General features: G+C 44.8%; 1 protein-coding gene across 1 annotated transcript in view; it reads left to right on the plus strand.

Moving 5' to 3' along the window:
• The window catches only part of LOC119388271 (ATP-dependent Clp protease ATP-binding subunit clpX-like, mitochondrial), a 72974-nt gene that overhangs the window by 14861 nt on the left and 42237 nt on the right, over positions 1–15876 (plus strand). Inside the window, exons 6-7 of the mRNA XM_037655952.2 lie at positions 5847–6041; positions 9588–9752. Of these exons, the coding sequence (XP_037511880.1) occupies positions 5847–6041; positions 9588–9752 (360 nt within the window). The remainder of the gene's footprint in view (positions 1–5846; positions 6042–9587; positions 9753–15876) is intronic.

The following is a 15876-nucleotide window of genomic DNA, read 5'->3' on the forward strand; positions in this document are numbered from 1 at the left end:
CCGGGAAAGCATACAGGACATTATTTGTTGTCTTTAACTGTAGTGTACTAATGGTGGCATAAATTGAAATGAATTGATGTGGACGAAAAAATCACCCTTTCCGCTGGTGGGATCTGAACCCACAAACTTCGTATTGTGTGTTTGATGCTCTACCAATCAAGCTATGATGGAAGGCGCTCTCCCGTCCATTTCGTTAGGTATTTCTGCATATGTACCGTATATACTCGTGTAAGGGCCACACTTTTTTTTTCGAAATTTTTGCTTGCTGCGGCCCTTACACGAATCAGGCCAATGACAGCTCACCAAAGGTCTGTACTGTTTCCGCAACAGTAGCAGAGTGCAAGAGAGTCGCAAATGACATGCCAGGAATGTTTTTATTACGATTCCATTTCGCTATCGCTGTCCTCGTTCTCGGAAGAGCTCACCTCGGCGTCGGCGTCCTCCCAGAGACATTCAAGTCCTCAGTGCCGTTCATGCAGTTTGAAATTCCAGTCACCGTAAAGCTTTTCGCGACTGTTTCAAACGACACGGCACGCCACGCACTCAAAATCCACGCACAGACTTGTAGCGATGCCCGCTTCAGCCGTCCTGTAGGGGTCTTCTCATGATGGCCTCCAGCCATCCATTCCGAGCAGCATCGGCGAAATTCCGCTTTAAACGGACGATTAACGTGGACGTCTAGCGGCTGCAGCACTCGTCAGTCCTCCAGGAATAACGGCCAAGTCCGTACGAGTCGTGGCGAGTCGGTTCTTGACGCGGTCCGTCAAGTGGCCCCTGAAACTGTCCAGAACAAGGAGGGCTTTCCGTTGTAACAGGCCTCCAGGTCTGTTTGCCCAGACGGTCTTTATCCAATCTAAGACGAGTTCCCCAGACATCCAACCCTTTTCCTGGGCACGTACGATGATTCCCTGAGGGAACTTCCCTTTAGGGAGAGTCTTTCGCTTGAATACGACGTACGGCGGAAGTTTTCTGCCGTCTGCCGTGATGCACAGCATCACAGTGCATCTTTGACGTTCTGCGCCGGTCGTGCGCACAGACACACTTCTCGCGCCTTTTAAATCCACTGTGGTGATTTCTCCCACATCGAACCACACAGGAGTCTGGTCCGCATTCCCAATTTGGGAGAGGTTGTACTCATGCTCCCTCCTGAGACCATTTACAAAGCAATGAAACTTAATCACATGGCTTTCGTACTAACTTGGAAGCCTTTGACAAAGCGTTGTTCGGCGGCGGTTGGAGAGCTAGTTACGGTTCATGAACTGCGTAGTCCGCCCCCGACTTGCCTTGAATTGTGCCTGGGGTATTTCCATGTGGCGAGCGATGGCCAGAGCTTTCACGCATATCATGTCATTTGAGACGGCATAGCCGTCCCTTCGAGTGTCGATGACATATTTGACAAGTTCGCCTTCGAGTTCCAGGTATTTGCACTTCTTTCCACGAAATGCCTCTCGGCTCCTGTTGGTAGCGGCGAGGGCATCTTTCTGTTTCATCCAGTAACGCATGTGCTTCTCATCGACGTCAAATTTGCGTCCAGCTTCTCGCTTGCCGTGCTCCTCGGCATATTCAATCACTTGCAGTTTAAATGCCGCAGTGAAAGATCTCAAGTGCCGGCCCATCGTCCCTCACCTGCGATGGCTCAAACAGGGCTCACTACTACAGACAAAGTGACACCGACAACGCCGATCTGAGGAAACACTGCCAAGCTACCCACATGATGCCAACAATGCACCACACAAAGCAGTAATGGCGCCGTCGAGGTCGGCGGAAGCGGAAAAGCTGGCAGCGCCATCTAGCTGCAACTGAACTAACTACACCTTTCTGGCGGGACTTTTTCAATTTCTTTTTTTTCGGAATTCCCCCTCCAAAGTAGGGGTGCGGCCCTTACACGAGGGTGGCCCTTACACAAGTATATACGGTAATCTCTGAGAGGGTTAGCCAGCACCACTCACAGCCAAGGCGACGAGTGTGGAACACATTTTTCCAGAGGGCGTTACGGGGCACGTGATCTTTGCATGGGGTGGCAGCTGATGCTAACTGAAGGCACTAAGTGGCATGGCCTTCACTCTAAATTAACAAAATATGGTGGGTTTCTTCTAGGGGCTTGATTATTTTTTGGACACAACCAAATCAATCCAGCAGCCAAATAGGGGACAATAATTGACATAAACTGAACAACAATTACCCCTTCACAATAATGCATGGGCAACCAGTGGTCTTGATGTGAACGCTAATATCGGCAGTTTACTTTGTTGTTGTGAAATTCAACCTTTTATGCAAAGCATCTGTACAGATTCTTTTACATGTACAGTCAAACACGGATATATCGAACTCGAAGGGGATCGCGAATTAGTTCAATATATGAAAAATACGATATAAGAAAATACAGGCCCCGAGACCTTACCAGTGGCAGACGATCACCTACAATCGGCGCATTCAAGAATGACAACTAATTCCGCACACACGATGCAACAGAATGATTTATTTGCGTGAAAAAAATACGCTTATCTTGGCCTGCTTCTTCATCTTCGAAATGAAGTTGAAGACGCTGGCCTCGATTTTATCGAGGCTGTCCAGGTGCAACAGCTCGGTTCCCTCCATGTCGCCGCAACAACGGCAAATCAAGCCGAACGCTGCCACCACTTCAGCGGCGGAGTACGCGTGTGTAGCCGCCTCCTCGTCCGGATGATCTTCGTCGCCACTTGAACTGTCGGCCTGGGCATCCTGGGTCGCTGCGACCGCAGCTACAGTGTCCTCGTCAGCGAGGCTCACAGCAGCCTGAACATTGCAGTTTGCTTCCACGAAATCATGCGCGGATATTTCGGGTAGAACAGTAGCCAGGAAAAGTGACGACAACTCGCGAAACGCGTCGTCTATGCACTCTTCGTCGCCGTCTTCATCGGTTTCCGCAAGTTTCGTTGTCACGAAGCCTGCCTTCCAGAAGTAGTTGGCCACTGTGTTCTTGCGCTTCTTGATGCTGGCCATTGCTACATGAGAAGTCGAAAATTCAAGCAGTCCACAGCGCCTTTGCACAGCATGCACTCAAAAGATGAATGCGGTGGTATGTGACAACTCACTATGACTACCCGGGCTCCCTGTGAGGGCAGCAGCAATCTACGAAAGGCGCGAGCTGTGATTGGCTGAGCAAATACGAAAGGCGCGGGCTGTGGTTGGTTGATCAAAACTCACAAAACAGCAACAAAAAAAAAAGGCGAAAAGAGGATGTCGCCGGGTCCTCCGTTCGTGCTCTAAAAAAAGAAAAGGCGAAAGGAGGAGGCCACCGGCTCCTTTGTTCCTGCTCTCTGAGCCGATGGTAACGCGGAGAAAGCATGAGAAAGAGAGAGAGAGAAAAAAAAAAGTCATTCCGCAAGTTGGAGAACGCGCCCAACAGGAGTACAGTCCAAGCCCTCTCGCCCTCACGTTTTTCGAGCGTTTCGGGTGTCGGCGGAGGCGCGGCGCCGCGAAGGTGGCGAAGGTCGCGGTGCACGGCGAGTGCCGAAGCGCACCTTCCAGCTCGTGCGGCGTTTGATATATCCGATGGCGGGTAAAAATACCGTTCGATATAAATGTGCGGATTTCTATACTTTTACACAGGATTTTCAAGGGGATAATTTGCAAGTTCGATATAGCCGAAAATTCCATATATGTGGTTTCGATATATCCGTGTTCGACTTTATATTGAAAGGGCCACAAAAAGGCTCGAATGATGACAAACAAAAAAGCTTATTTAAATAACATAAAAAGAATAATTTTTAGTGAGACCACGACTTGTTGCAGAGCTGGCAAACACAGAGGCCATATATAGTGTGTCAAGCTGTAACACAGGTCGAACACGGTGCGGTGATTGTTGTGACAGTGAAGGATAGAACAGTGGTAATTCATCATCATCATTCTCAGCCTATCTTATGTTCATTGCAACACGAAGGCCTCTCCCCGTATTTGCAATCCACCCTGCCCTGCGTGAGCTGATAACATTTTATGCCTTCAAATTTCTTAATTTTGTGACTCCAGCTAACCGTTTGCCATCCTCAGCAATGCTTCCCTTCTCTTGGTATCCATTCCATCGGTCTAACTGACCATCGGTGATTTGTCCTTGTGACGTGACTTGCCTAGGTCAGTTTCTTTTTTCTTATCGACTAAGATATCAGCTACGCCTGTTTTTTCTCCGATTCACTTTGCTGTCTTAGTGTTACACCTAATTCTGAGCAAGCAGCCCTCCAATTTTGCTGCTAATTTCACATTTACATGCTGCTTCGGTTAAGTGCCCCCCACCCCCCCGCCCCCGCATCTATGCAACACTTGCCTGCTTGAATCCCATCCAACCCTGCTTAGCATCCCAATTTCCAAGCACCTGCGCCTGAATGTTTTTCCCGCATGATGATCACACTGAACTTAGGCACAAGACCTGCGAGCACAAGCATGGGGGACCTGCGGGTCCTGCGAGCACAAGCATGGCCTTCGATATCTGTATTCCTAGATGGTTCCTATGATGACATAGTCAGCAAAAGTAAGGCCTCCGAGATCTGTGTTAGTTGCGTAGAGCTTTTGCTTCCATGCCACGCTTGACATGGTCTGATTGCTTTGCCATTGTTTCTTGTGTCTGTGAGCCATCGTCGTGATGAGCTGTGACATGAACGAGAGCGGGATGAATTCTGAGGAAGTCCACATGCATTTAGTTTTTTTCTCGGGGGGAAAGCTTTGATGCCACCATCTTGAATTTTGATGCTGTTTCGGGAAGCCCCGCCCTCCACTTTGCCAGGAATTTCGACTTGCTGAGGGGGGCGCCTGCTCGGGATTTTAGGTATTTTTTGTTCCATTGCACACTGTAAGTTTATTTGGTATTCTCCAAGTTTCTACAAGATGGAGAAATAGAATGGCTGTATATCTTCTGCTTTAGTGACAGGTGCAAGTTGCCACTTGTGAGCTGAAAACGTCTACTGTACACTCTTAGAAAAAAATTAATAAAAGGGGTGTCGTTACGTCCCGCCACAATCTATCTTGCATGTCTTTCCTCGAATTATCACCACGCCCGGCCTTTCCTGCTCACGAACAACATGCGCATTATAGCGTGACATAACATTCTTGACAGGAAAGTGGCAAGAGCTTGCCACTTTCCTGTCAAGCAAGCCAGATGACAGTTGTGGGACAAAAATATGCCCTTTTGACTGGAGCAGCATGCGACTTGAAAAAGGCCTTTGCAAAAAGCCACGTTTTGACACCAGCACACGTTTCAGTTCATGGTGTTGCTTTACAGCTGTAGTCAAGGTTCATTCTCCTGAAATCGGGGATTAACACAGTTGTTCTATGGGCATCAATTATAAAGTGAAATACCTCATTATATTGGGAATTTCATTCGGTTGCAGTTTGTTTTTTCGGGGTTTAGCAAAACATCCATATTTGAAAATGATCAATTTTGTGCTTTCAGATGTTTAAAACTTACTAAACATCTTGTAACTAAATGTTGTTGCACTTCCCTGAAAAAAGTGTCAAAAATGATCTGGAGTGAGGCATCAACAAACGTTTTCAAAGCAAGGCAAGAATACAAGCTTTGCTCCTGTTTTACACAGCAAGTCTACGCGTCAACTTGGCAAATTACATTTGTATTCTGCCATTTAATGGTTTTGGCAATCCATTTATGTAGCAGTTTTATCTTTCATGCGGGAAATTTTTCAAGATTCAGAAACAGGCCCATAAAACAGGCAAGGAAGAGCAGCGCTACTCTTCTTTGTTAGTGTGTCTAGGTGTGTCTTACAAATGGAAGCTTCTCCTGTGTGTTGTTCCAGCAAGCGTTGCCATGCGTAAGTTCTGTGGTGCTTCCTAACACCAGTTTTCTGGCCTGTTACGAGCAGATCTGCTGCACATTTCGGGCATCACTCATGGAAGTGCTCTGGGACTGGGCATCCAGAGTCAGCCGTCGTCACCCACAGCTCATGGCACCGAAGCCGATGGCCACGGCACACGGGGAACAGATGTTCTAGATGCCTCTGATGCCGAAATTAGACTCGAGAAAAGCAATATTTTGCTCCTGGGGCCCACAGGTTCAGGTGAGCGAAATGGCTGAGCAACTTGATACATTTCTTGTCCATTCACACCAGGGCAAAAGTGTATGGCTGTTGTAATAAGGCTTTGTAATGGCAGCAAACTCAGTTTTAAGACTTTCTTGATTTTCAGTGCCTTCATTGCAACACTTGCCTTTGAGGTGGCTAATGAAGTCGAGAGCATGACGGAGTTTTGTCTGCCCGGGAGGATACATTTTAAACAAAAAGCGAGATGAACGAGTCCAAACAAGACGTTTATTATGCACCTCATCTCTAGGAAGCGAACGTATATTCCTGGAACAAGTGAATGTTTGGCGTGTGTCCTACGTGAGTATGCGTGGCATACGTTCCAGCCAAACAGATGCACAATGTGAGAGTGAAAGACCACTTGCCCAGGGAGCATTTCCCCGGTGTTGTTTACGAAATACCTTGCTCAGCTGCTAGCGCATTTACATCAGGGAATCCGGAAACTACAAGAAACGTTTGTAGCAGCACGCCTGTGACGTAAAGAATAGGAGTGTCTGCAAAAACGCTTTAGGACAACATGCCGTCACGAATGACTGCAAGATTGATTGGGACAAAGCAAGAATCGTCGCCACTGAAAAAATATCTTGGCTATGTCTGGAATCGCTTATCATACAGACCACTTCTAACACAGTTAATCAGAACAGTGGAAATCTAAACCCGATCTATGCACGCTGTTTGCACTGATTACTCAAGCCCATTTACTTCTGGTGATGCATTCATTGTGAACAAGGCTTCCGTGCTGGAAGCTGAAGCTTGATAAACATTTTGTTTGGTGTTGCTTTTTTGTTTCGGAGATGGGTAATGGTGTTGTGCAGATAAAGGACCATCAAATAAATGTGCTGCTGCTGTGGAAGAGTTCCTCTATAAGTGTGAGAGGTGCCTTCATGAGGCAGACATTAAACTAGTCTAAACTGTTGCATTGGTGTTCTGGAATGGCAAATTTTAAGCTTACCGTATTTACACGATTGTAAGTCGACGCAAATGTAGGTCGACACCCCCCCCCCAATATCGCACGGCAAAAAAAAAAAGAAAAGAAAAAAGCGCGAGCCCATTTCATGAAGGAAATTTATTTACGACGTCGCTGAAAAAGACAATATCGAATTTTTGTGTGCAAAGGTGGCTTCACGGCATTGCTTTAAAGCTATACAGGAAAGCTAGCTTCGCGGCAATACGCGTGGATCATTTTTAGAAAATTTTACGCGAATCGTTGCTGAAGGTGTGGGTTGTAGACGAAAAAATACAGCGTATGTTACAGACGGAGCTGGAACGTAAACAAAACGTCGTAACCATGCGACAGCGTGCCTAATTTCTAGTTGGTTTCGGTTTCGATTGTAAGACCTTACAACCGAAACTAGTTTCGGTTTCGATTGTATGTCGACCCCCCCCCCCCCCAACTTCGGATTTCAAATTTTAAAAAGTGGGTCGAGCTACAATTGTGTAAATACGGTACCTAGAATGGGATCTTCCCAGGGGCGTAGCGAAGGGGGGGGGGGGGGGTTCAACCCCCCCCCCCCTGAAAATTTTGAATTTTGCTTGCGTATATAATACGCACACTTACAAATGCACGCACGAACAAACATCAAGTATCCCCCCCCCCCCCTTGAAAAAATTTCTGGCTGTGCCCCTGGATCGCCTTTAAATGAGAAGCTAATAAAATTTTGATTGGAGCTAACATTGGAAGTATGCACTCAGCTCTTGCTGACTTCCATTGTCTTAGCAGTGATTAGACAAATGCTGTCATCGGCATACCACATTATATTCGAAAATGTGATGCCCATGTTGTCCGATAATCGTGGACATCACTTGGCAACAGAGGCGTAACAAGAAAGAAGGGGCGAGGGGTTCAGCTACACTTTATGTACGTTCATGTGTGTGTTCGAACTCTGGGTGGTTTGGGGGCCCTGTAATACCTTGTGTTACTTTTTGTTTATGTGTCCATGCATGCAAAAAGGGTCAAATAAAAGCTTGGTTCTCTCACATGGTAGCAAAGGCAGGATCCAAGCGCTTTAGCTGCATTAGCTAACAAGAAAGAATATTGAAATTATCTTGTGACTTTGATACTGTAAACACGAAGAGCGTTCTTTTATATTTGATGTGCAAGAAGTAGTATCGAGTGATTTTTCCTGCTGGTTTCATTAAATCTCGTGGCATTTGTTTAGACTCGGCTTTTTGATGTGGTGCATGATTTTTAGGTTATACTTCCGTGACCCTAAATTGTCTTAAGGTATGAGGCCAAGTGTCGGAAAGTTTTTTTTAAAAAGCGATAATCACTAGAAATTATTAGTCTGCATTAGAAAGCACACCTTTTTAGGTGCATGTGAGCATTATAAAGCAAGTCCTATTTTTTGTTAATTTTTCATAATTAAAAATTTCATTAAAAGTGGGCCTTACGCGAACATTCCTAACTCAAGTTCCACTCAATAAAAAACCTAATTTTTTGCAGAGACATAAGCTTTGGCCAGTGCTGAAACAAACCAAAACAAATGAGCTCGTATGAATATTCAAATTATAGTGATTAAATAACCAAAAAGTTATGCACTAACACTAAGGGCACCTTCATATAACGGGCAGCCATATTAAATCTTGTGGCATGATTTTGCTTATTGAGGTTCATCGCACACCCACTAATGTGATTGGGAAGTGTGTCAAGTTTTAATGAAAAATATGTATTAGCAAAAACGTTATTAATGTTTGCGTACGGAAAAATACCAAAAATGTAAGTTCTGAGAAAATCAACAAAGAAAGTTGAAACGGGTGCAGCACTTACACAAGGTGATCAAGAGCCCTAAGATCCTCTATACTTGTAGCCAGTTCCAACCTGGACCTTACTCTTGTGTGCCTTTGCTCGAGCGGCAACTTCCCTTTTTTTTTCTAGCTTGCTTTGCAGCATCAGTGCCCTGGTGGGATGCTTTCGTGATGCGGTGCGGATCATTTGTGAGGCAAGCTTTTGTAGTGTAGAAGCCAGGCTCGATGCCAACTTGCTTCAAAATATCAAATGCGCTTCTGTTGCCATTATTCAAATGACATGTAGTGTCATACAAAGCAAATTTGATGATTTACAGGCCCACATACGTGTCCTTGAGATGTACGACATTGCGCATCCACCCAGTGAGACTTTTATGACTCAAAATGATGGGTTTACAATGCTATTAGAGCAATACTACATGTTCGCACTTGATATGATTGTTAAATAACCAACACAGTATACTACATATCGAGCTAATCTTATGATGCACACAAAACTGGTACTTTCAGTTTCTGTTTCGTAGATGATGGGTGATCTAACATTTTTGCTTGTATCTTTTGAAAGAAACTGCGTAGACAGAAACTTTATGCAGCAAAATTATGGGTGATAAATCACGCATTTATTATGACCAAAAACCAAGAAATGACATTCTGAAAAAAAATTCACTTTTTCCACTTGGCCTCATACCTTAAGCAACAGTTTCAAAGCCCACGCAGAAATAACTGTGTGCAGTCTATGTCGTGTGTTCTTGCTAAAATCCTTTCACCTGTGCCTTACAGGAAAGACGCTACTAGCGCAAACAATAGCAAGGTGCCTAGATGTACCATTTGCCATTTGCGACTGTACAACATTGACACAGGCTGGTTATGTTGGCGAAGACATCGAGTCGGTCATCGCCAAGTTACTTCAAGATGCAAACTTCAATGTGGAGAGAGCACAGCAAGGCAAGTTCACTGTGAACAATGCTATTGTGCACTAATGGACACTTCACCGAAGCATTGCCTCACCATCCAAGACTATGCATTAGCGAGCCAGGTTTATTCAGCAGCAGATTCTGTGCTCAGCAATTTTGTTTCGACTCAGGGTGTAGGGCATGCGTGTGCCTTCAGAACTGCGTAGGCACAACAATCGTGTCTTTAGTGACCACGGTTTCGTCTACAAAGGATGCGGCACTCAGTTGCTACATTTTGACTTTGGGCAATGCACGTGCAATGTCACAAAACTCGAACACGGCGGAAGCTGTTGAAGATGGAGCTTCAGCCACGGTCCACATGCTGGCATAAAACTGGCTTGCATTTATGATAGACGAGCGATCAGTTTTCGGCTGCCGGCCTTTTTTTCTGGCGATAAAATTATAGTCACGTGCACGTGGTGGTGGTGGCAGTATGTGATAAGGGATAGGTTAACAGCACGTTTCGGCTTAAGATACAGGAGTCTTGAGCCACATTCACAATGGAAATGAAGTCACGAATGACAAAAATTGCAGCTTTTACGCTGCTATTATGCAGATAAGTATTGGATTGAGGTCTTCATCAAGAAAATGAAAACGCATTGATGTAATAGATGCTTCTTTACTGTTTTCTTGGCACTTCCTATAATTTGGCATTCGTTTAATTCGGGCATTTTTCGCGGTCCTGTGAAATCGAAATTAACAAGCCTTTACTGTAATTCCTTCATGTTTGTTGTGTGTTGATTGCCTGCCTAGATGTTGATCTGCCTTACATTAAGGTAATAGAATTCTTACTGTCACTAGTGCACACCTAAATGCTGATGTTTACATTGAGAAGCACCACACATCTGTTTGTTAGTTGCATGAATGGTATTGACACGTAATGAGAATGTTGGAATATACTAGAGAGTTTGGCTTATCTTGCTTGTGGCTTGGCATGGTCATGACTACCTAGATAAAGTCATCTTGGAATGAAGTCTTACCACCGTATTCAGACAGGTTCCTTAACTTGAACTTGACTTGTCACTGCCTCCAGGCAGCGCAAACGTATTTCAGATATCCTCCTCAACTTGAAACGTGTCCTTCCGGCAAGCTTTGCTCCACCAAGTCGTCTTGAAAACCAAGTCCGGACGCGAGCAGTCTGGAATCGGTCTTCGAATCTGAAGCATAGCGGCGCACAAGAGAGAGACTAATCCTACCACTGCAGACGCAGCCTCATGGAGACGCTACGAGCATTTCAGTTTGCATGCACAACGCCTCCTCATGCAAAACCTGTGGTGCCACATTAGGAGATGCGCACTTTTTTTTGAGTGTGCAGAGGCCACGGTTATGCGACAAAGGAAACCAAATGGAAGTGTACGGGGTAACATGACGTTCGCATCGTGGCCTCCGCGATAAACGCTGGCAGCGCACCGTAGCAACGGCGAAGTGCCGGAACTGATCGCGGAGGCCACGTTCCACGATATTGTTTCTGGAAGAAAACCGCACGAGTGCTGCTGGCATTTTTGCGGTTTCAAACGATATAGCCAACACAACATTCATGTATGAGTCTCATCTTTTTATTTATTTATTTTATGTCCGTGTCTATTTGCGTATGCTGGATTACACCACATGTGGCGTTTCCATGTCCTAAATGGCCAAAACACAGCGTTTCGGCTATTTCGTGGTTAGGTTTCATTTTTTTCAGAAAAAAAAAAAGAAGGATATTGCGTTCAAGTTGGCATCATAATGTCGAACCCAGTAGTGCCTCATCATGAGCAAGCGCTGACTTGACTAAGGAATGCACTCGGAGCGTCTACGAATTGCAATGGCTGTCTTGATGAGCTTGAAGTCACGCGCTGTCTTGAGGCTGACATTACCAAGTCAAGTCGAGGCTTCAAGTTAACTCTTTTGTTACCATGCTTATTCAAATCAATCACTGCTGATCGATGCTTTGAATGGTTAATTTTGTCATGTTGAATTTGTTTCTCGTGCACCTAGCACCTCCTACTAGTTAGTCGAGCCACTGAACTTTCAGAATCAGTTTGAATTGGCCCGTTTTGGCAACATAATGATTTTTGACACACCTTTGCGCGAACCAATGTGCGTGTGTTGTTGGGAAAATGTGCTTGGCTGACGAACTTGAGAGAAATGCGTGCCGCTGGAGGTTATGCTTCATTAACATATAAGTTCTGTAATCAAAAGAACTTTTGCAAGTTAAATATCAAATTATGGTTTCAGCTTCGCAATGTGACAGTGTTGAGGTGTAATAATTGCCTGAAATTTATGCCAGCTATTCACTAGAGAGCTGTTTGGAGTCGAGGAAGATTTATTCTAGGAAAAAATATTTCCGAAGGTCTGCCGCATGTATAACGTGTGGACGTGGCCTTTTCAGCCAGTTTCCAACAGCTTCGGTTTCGCTTCTATTGTTATATCAGACACAGCCACATCCCGGGGTCGCTAGTCGCTCCTATGGCGGCAGCGTCACGCACGCATCGGTGCGCACCTGCGCCGCGAGAAACTATCTTGCAACCCCACCTGCATTTAGTGACAACAAGCTTTGAGTCCGAAGATGAAGGCATCTCAGCTTCAAGCTCTGATGGCAACAGTGTTTAGCGTCAGCCTAGGACATCCGCAGTCATTCAGGGGTTGGTTTCGTTTACGGCCTTACGTGCATAGCTCCTGACCTTTGTGCACAATCTTAGAGCTACTCTGGTTACGTGCGAGGTCCACACGTCACTGTGGCACGATGTGCTGGTGCCGGCAGCAAAGCTTCTACCCCCAAAACAAGAAGGCCACCGGAGCAGATCTCGGCCCCGCTCTACAGAGCGACACGAGTCGTTTTAGGACTGCACATGATTTCGTTCTTTCTTTTTCAACACTATTGGCAAAAATACGAATAAATATGCTTGGATGCATATTTGGACCACCTACCTATGCGATGAGAGGTGGCTCATGAAAAGAGGTGACGTCAGACGAACTGGTGAAGTTCATTGCACATCTGATTTATATAGGTGTTGTTCACATCGCGGGCATCCATCTATATTGGAACACAAGCAGGCTAGTCTCGAAAAAAAAAGAAAAGGAAAAGTTTATGCTAAAATAGCACCTGTGTCACACGAAAAATCAGGAAATGCTTCACCTCATTGCACGAGCATTGAGGCAGTACCTCGGTTCAGATTTTTTTGTATATTTTAATAGAAACATTGTGCGGAACATTTATTATTTTTTATGCTATTCCTGGGTCATTTATTTCCAAAATGTATCTTCTAAATTTTCTTTGTTCTGAGTGTTTTCGCATATAAGTACAACCTCATTACAACATACCTTCACAGTGAAGAGGATTTTGGTCTGTTGTAAAGGGAGTATGTAAAATCCAAGTACTGTTACAACAGACTTTTATGTAAACACGGAATTGGTCTGTTATAACCGGAGAGAATTACAAGTCACAAACATGGTTTAATTAACGGAGAACCAAAAAAAATGCGCTTTTCGGAAAATTGCATTTTCAGTTTCTGTAGCCCATTTTCTATCTGATTTCAAAATATCTTCACTGAAAACTATATGGAAGTGCTATAAAAAATTTTTTTGCGTCTGCCGACTTGCAAAAAATTGCGGAAATGGAAAAAAGAAAAAAAGAAAAGAAAACAGCGCTTTTCAAAATTAGAGTTCGGCAATGGCGCAACCGTGTGCCACCATTTCGGGCTCGTCGTAAAGAGCATTTCTCTGTGTTCAAGATATCCGTTTCAGCTAGCTCCTCCATTCAGTAACAAGTGTACATGTTTGAAGTTAAAATCAAGGCCTCCAATTGGCTTCTTCTGCCATGATGCTCGCTTCGGGATCGTCATCTGCTGCTTGAGGGTCGCGAGGTTGTGGCTGTCGAAAATTTCGCTACTTAGTGACATGTTTGCACTCGTTCTGTGTTCACAGGTTGACGATAATTTAGAACGCTTTTGTTTGGCAGCTGCAAGCGGAAGCTCAATCATCAAATTACGATAGCGCGCCGCACTCGTCGCAAACATCGCATACTTGTGTAGAACATCGCAGACGTGCGACTGTAATAGCGTTGACTCGTTGGACCCGCTGTTAGAGGTTCTTCTTATCAGCACTTCGGAGCTTATGACGAAGACCACCACAGGACAACTCTCTGTACTCGCAATCGAGCATAATGTACTTTGAAACATCGGGCACCGCGGTCATGCACATCGCAACCGAGCTTTCTACTCGATGTCGTGGCTAGGCCTAACTCCGCTCACGGTGCTGATGTACGAGACAAATCTGAACTTTGCGGGCAAGAACATCGCGCTAGCGGACATGCGAAAGCGAAGGAGCCGCAATGTCCTTCGTCGCAAGCAACGAATCGCATCGCCCGCTGACTCCTCAGAACTGCAGATGGCCATTTTGTGCATCGGCAGCGGACTCCCTGGCCAAGCTCGCCGCGCAGCGACTGCTCGGAGAAGCGGTGGCAGCAGCTAGCAATTTCTCGCGTCAGTGTCCCGAAAACGCAACACCAAATACGCTGCGTGCCGATTTTTTTGTCGCTACAGCTAGGCATAGCTGATCATGGACAGACCGAAGATCGGCGGCATTTGTTCTTAAATCGGTACGTCGATAATCGCGGCGCGCTGTTGCCGCCCCAAAAGTATGGTAAGCTATGTTTGAAGTCGGAAGTTATTGAATTTGATATGTTCATGGTAGAAAAGTCCACTCTAAAGGAGTCCTTACCACCTTGCTGGCCTGACATTTTAGTCTATTATATCCGAATGTTTGTTGTACCAGAATCCATTGTAAATGAAGCTCAATCAATGGAACAAATAGGAAGGTTGGCATAATGTCAGAAATTGGTATGTAATATCCGAATGTCTGTTGTAAACAGATCCGTTGTAACAAGGTTATGCTGTATAGTGTTTTTTATTGCTCTGTTTATCAGCTGGCATCAAAAAGTTACACACTTTCAAATTTTTGTACATTCCACAGTATTTTTGTTGCTTTGCAACTTATAATTTTTTGGAAAGACCATTTCATTATGCATTATTTGGTATGCTGCAATGCATGCTGGACTACTTTTCAAACTGGCAATAACTTTCTTCCCGAGACATGTGAAAAATACCCATTTTCTCGCTGTAAAGAAAGAGTTAAGGTGCATTTATGAATACGGGGGTTAAGGCATTATGTAGGGATAGTCAAATATTGGGCGCTTCAAACATTCGAACGAATATTACAGTATTCGAATTTGCTTTGACCCGAATTTAGATTATTAGAAATGTCGAAGTATTCGAAATGAATGAATATGCTAGGTATAGGGCTCCGTGTTTTCGGTGTTTATATTTCTTGAAAATTGGCGCGTGTTTATCGGAGTTTATATTTTTGGCGGAAATTTGGCGCTTATTGGAGTTTATTTCTCGTAAATCCCCAATTCTCCGAAATTCGGAGTTTTGCATTAATGTCAAAACCCCAAAATTTTAATTCAGATCTCAATACTAAAACATCAAACACACACGAAGCACAGTTTATTTTTATAGAAGGTTTGAATGCACAAAAACATATATGCACAAGCAAAATACTCGATGACAAAACACGTGTATTTGTGCGTACAGCAACCTTAGCTTAAAGCTTATTGTAAAACACGCAAGCATACTTTGCAAGGTTGCTGTCAGTGATTGAAGCGTGCTCCTTTCGATTGACAACTCTCAGCTTTGACAATGCCCTTTCAACGTTAGCACTAGAAACAGGAAGCGCCAGAAGCAGCGCGCAGCGAGAAATCATTGGCCACTGGACATTGTGAAGTCTGCAAAACGACAGGGGTTCAACAATGTTACATATTTCATAGCACTGATAATTTGCAAAATCACTCAGGAACTGGCTCATGTCGTCAGTTTCAAGAAGCACTAATTGAAAAATAGGCGCATACATTTGGAACGCGCAGGGCAGCTCATGCTTCACATTTGGATTCACAATTTGAACACAGTACCAAAACGATTCTTTGGTGTACTGGAGTTGATCGCACAGGTTCCTCTCAGATGTCTGTCTCCACTTTTCGGCGACAGCAGCGTAGTATCGTGAATGTCTGCGACAGTCGTTAAGCGGTCATTCTCTTAAAGGAGTTTGAACAGACCTGTGACATCTGATGCAAAGACCTC

Source organism: Rhipicephalus sanguineus, chromosome 3 (genome assembly GCF_013339695.2).
Source record: "Rhipicephalus sanguineus isolate Rsan-2018 chromosome 3, BIME_Rsan_1.4, whole genome shotgun sequence".
Classification (NCBI taxonomy): Eukaryota; Metazoa; Arthropoda; class Arachnida; order Ixodida; family Ixodidae; genus Rhipicephalus; species Rhipicephalus sanguineus.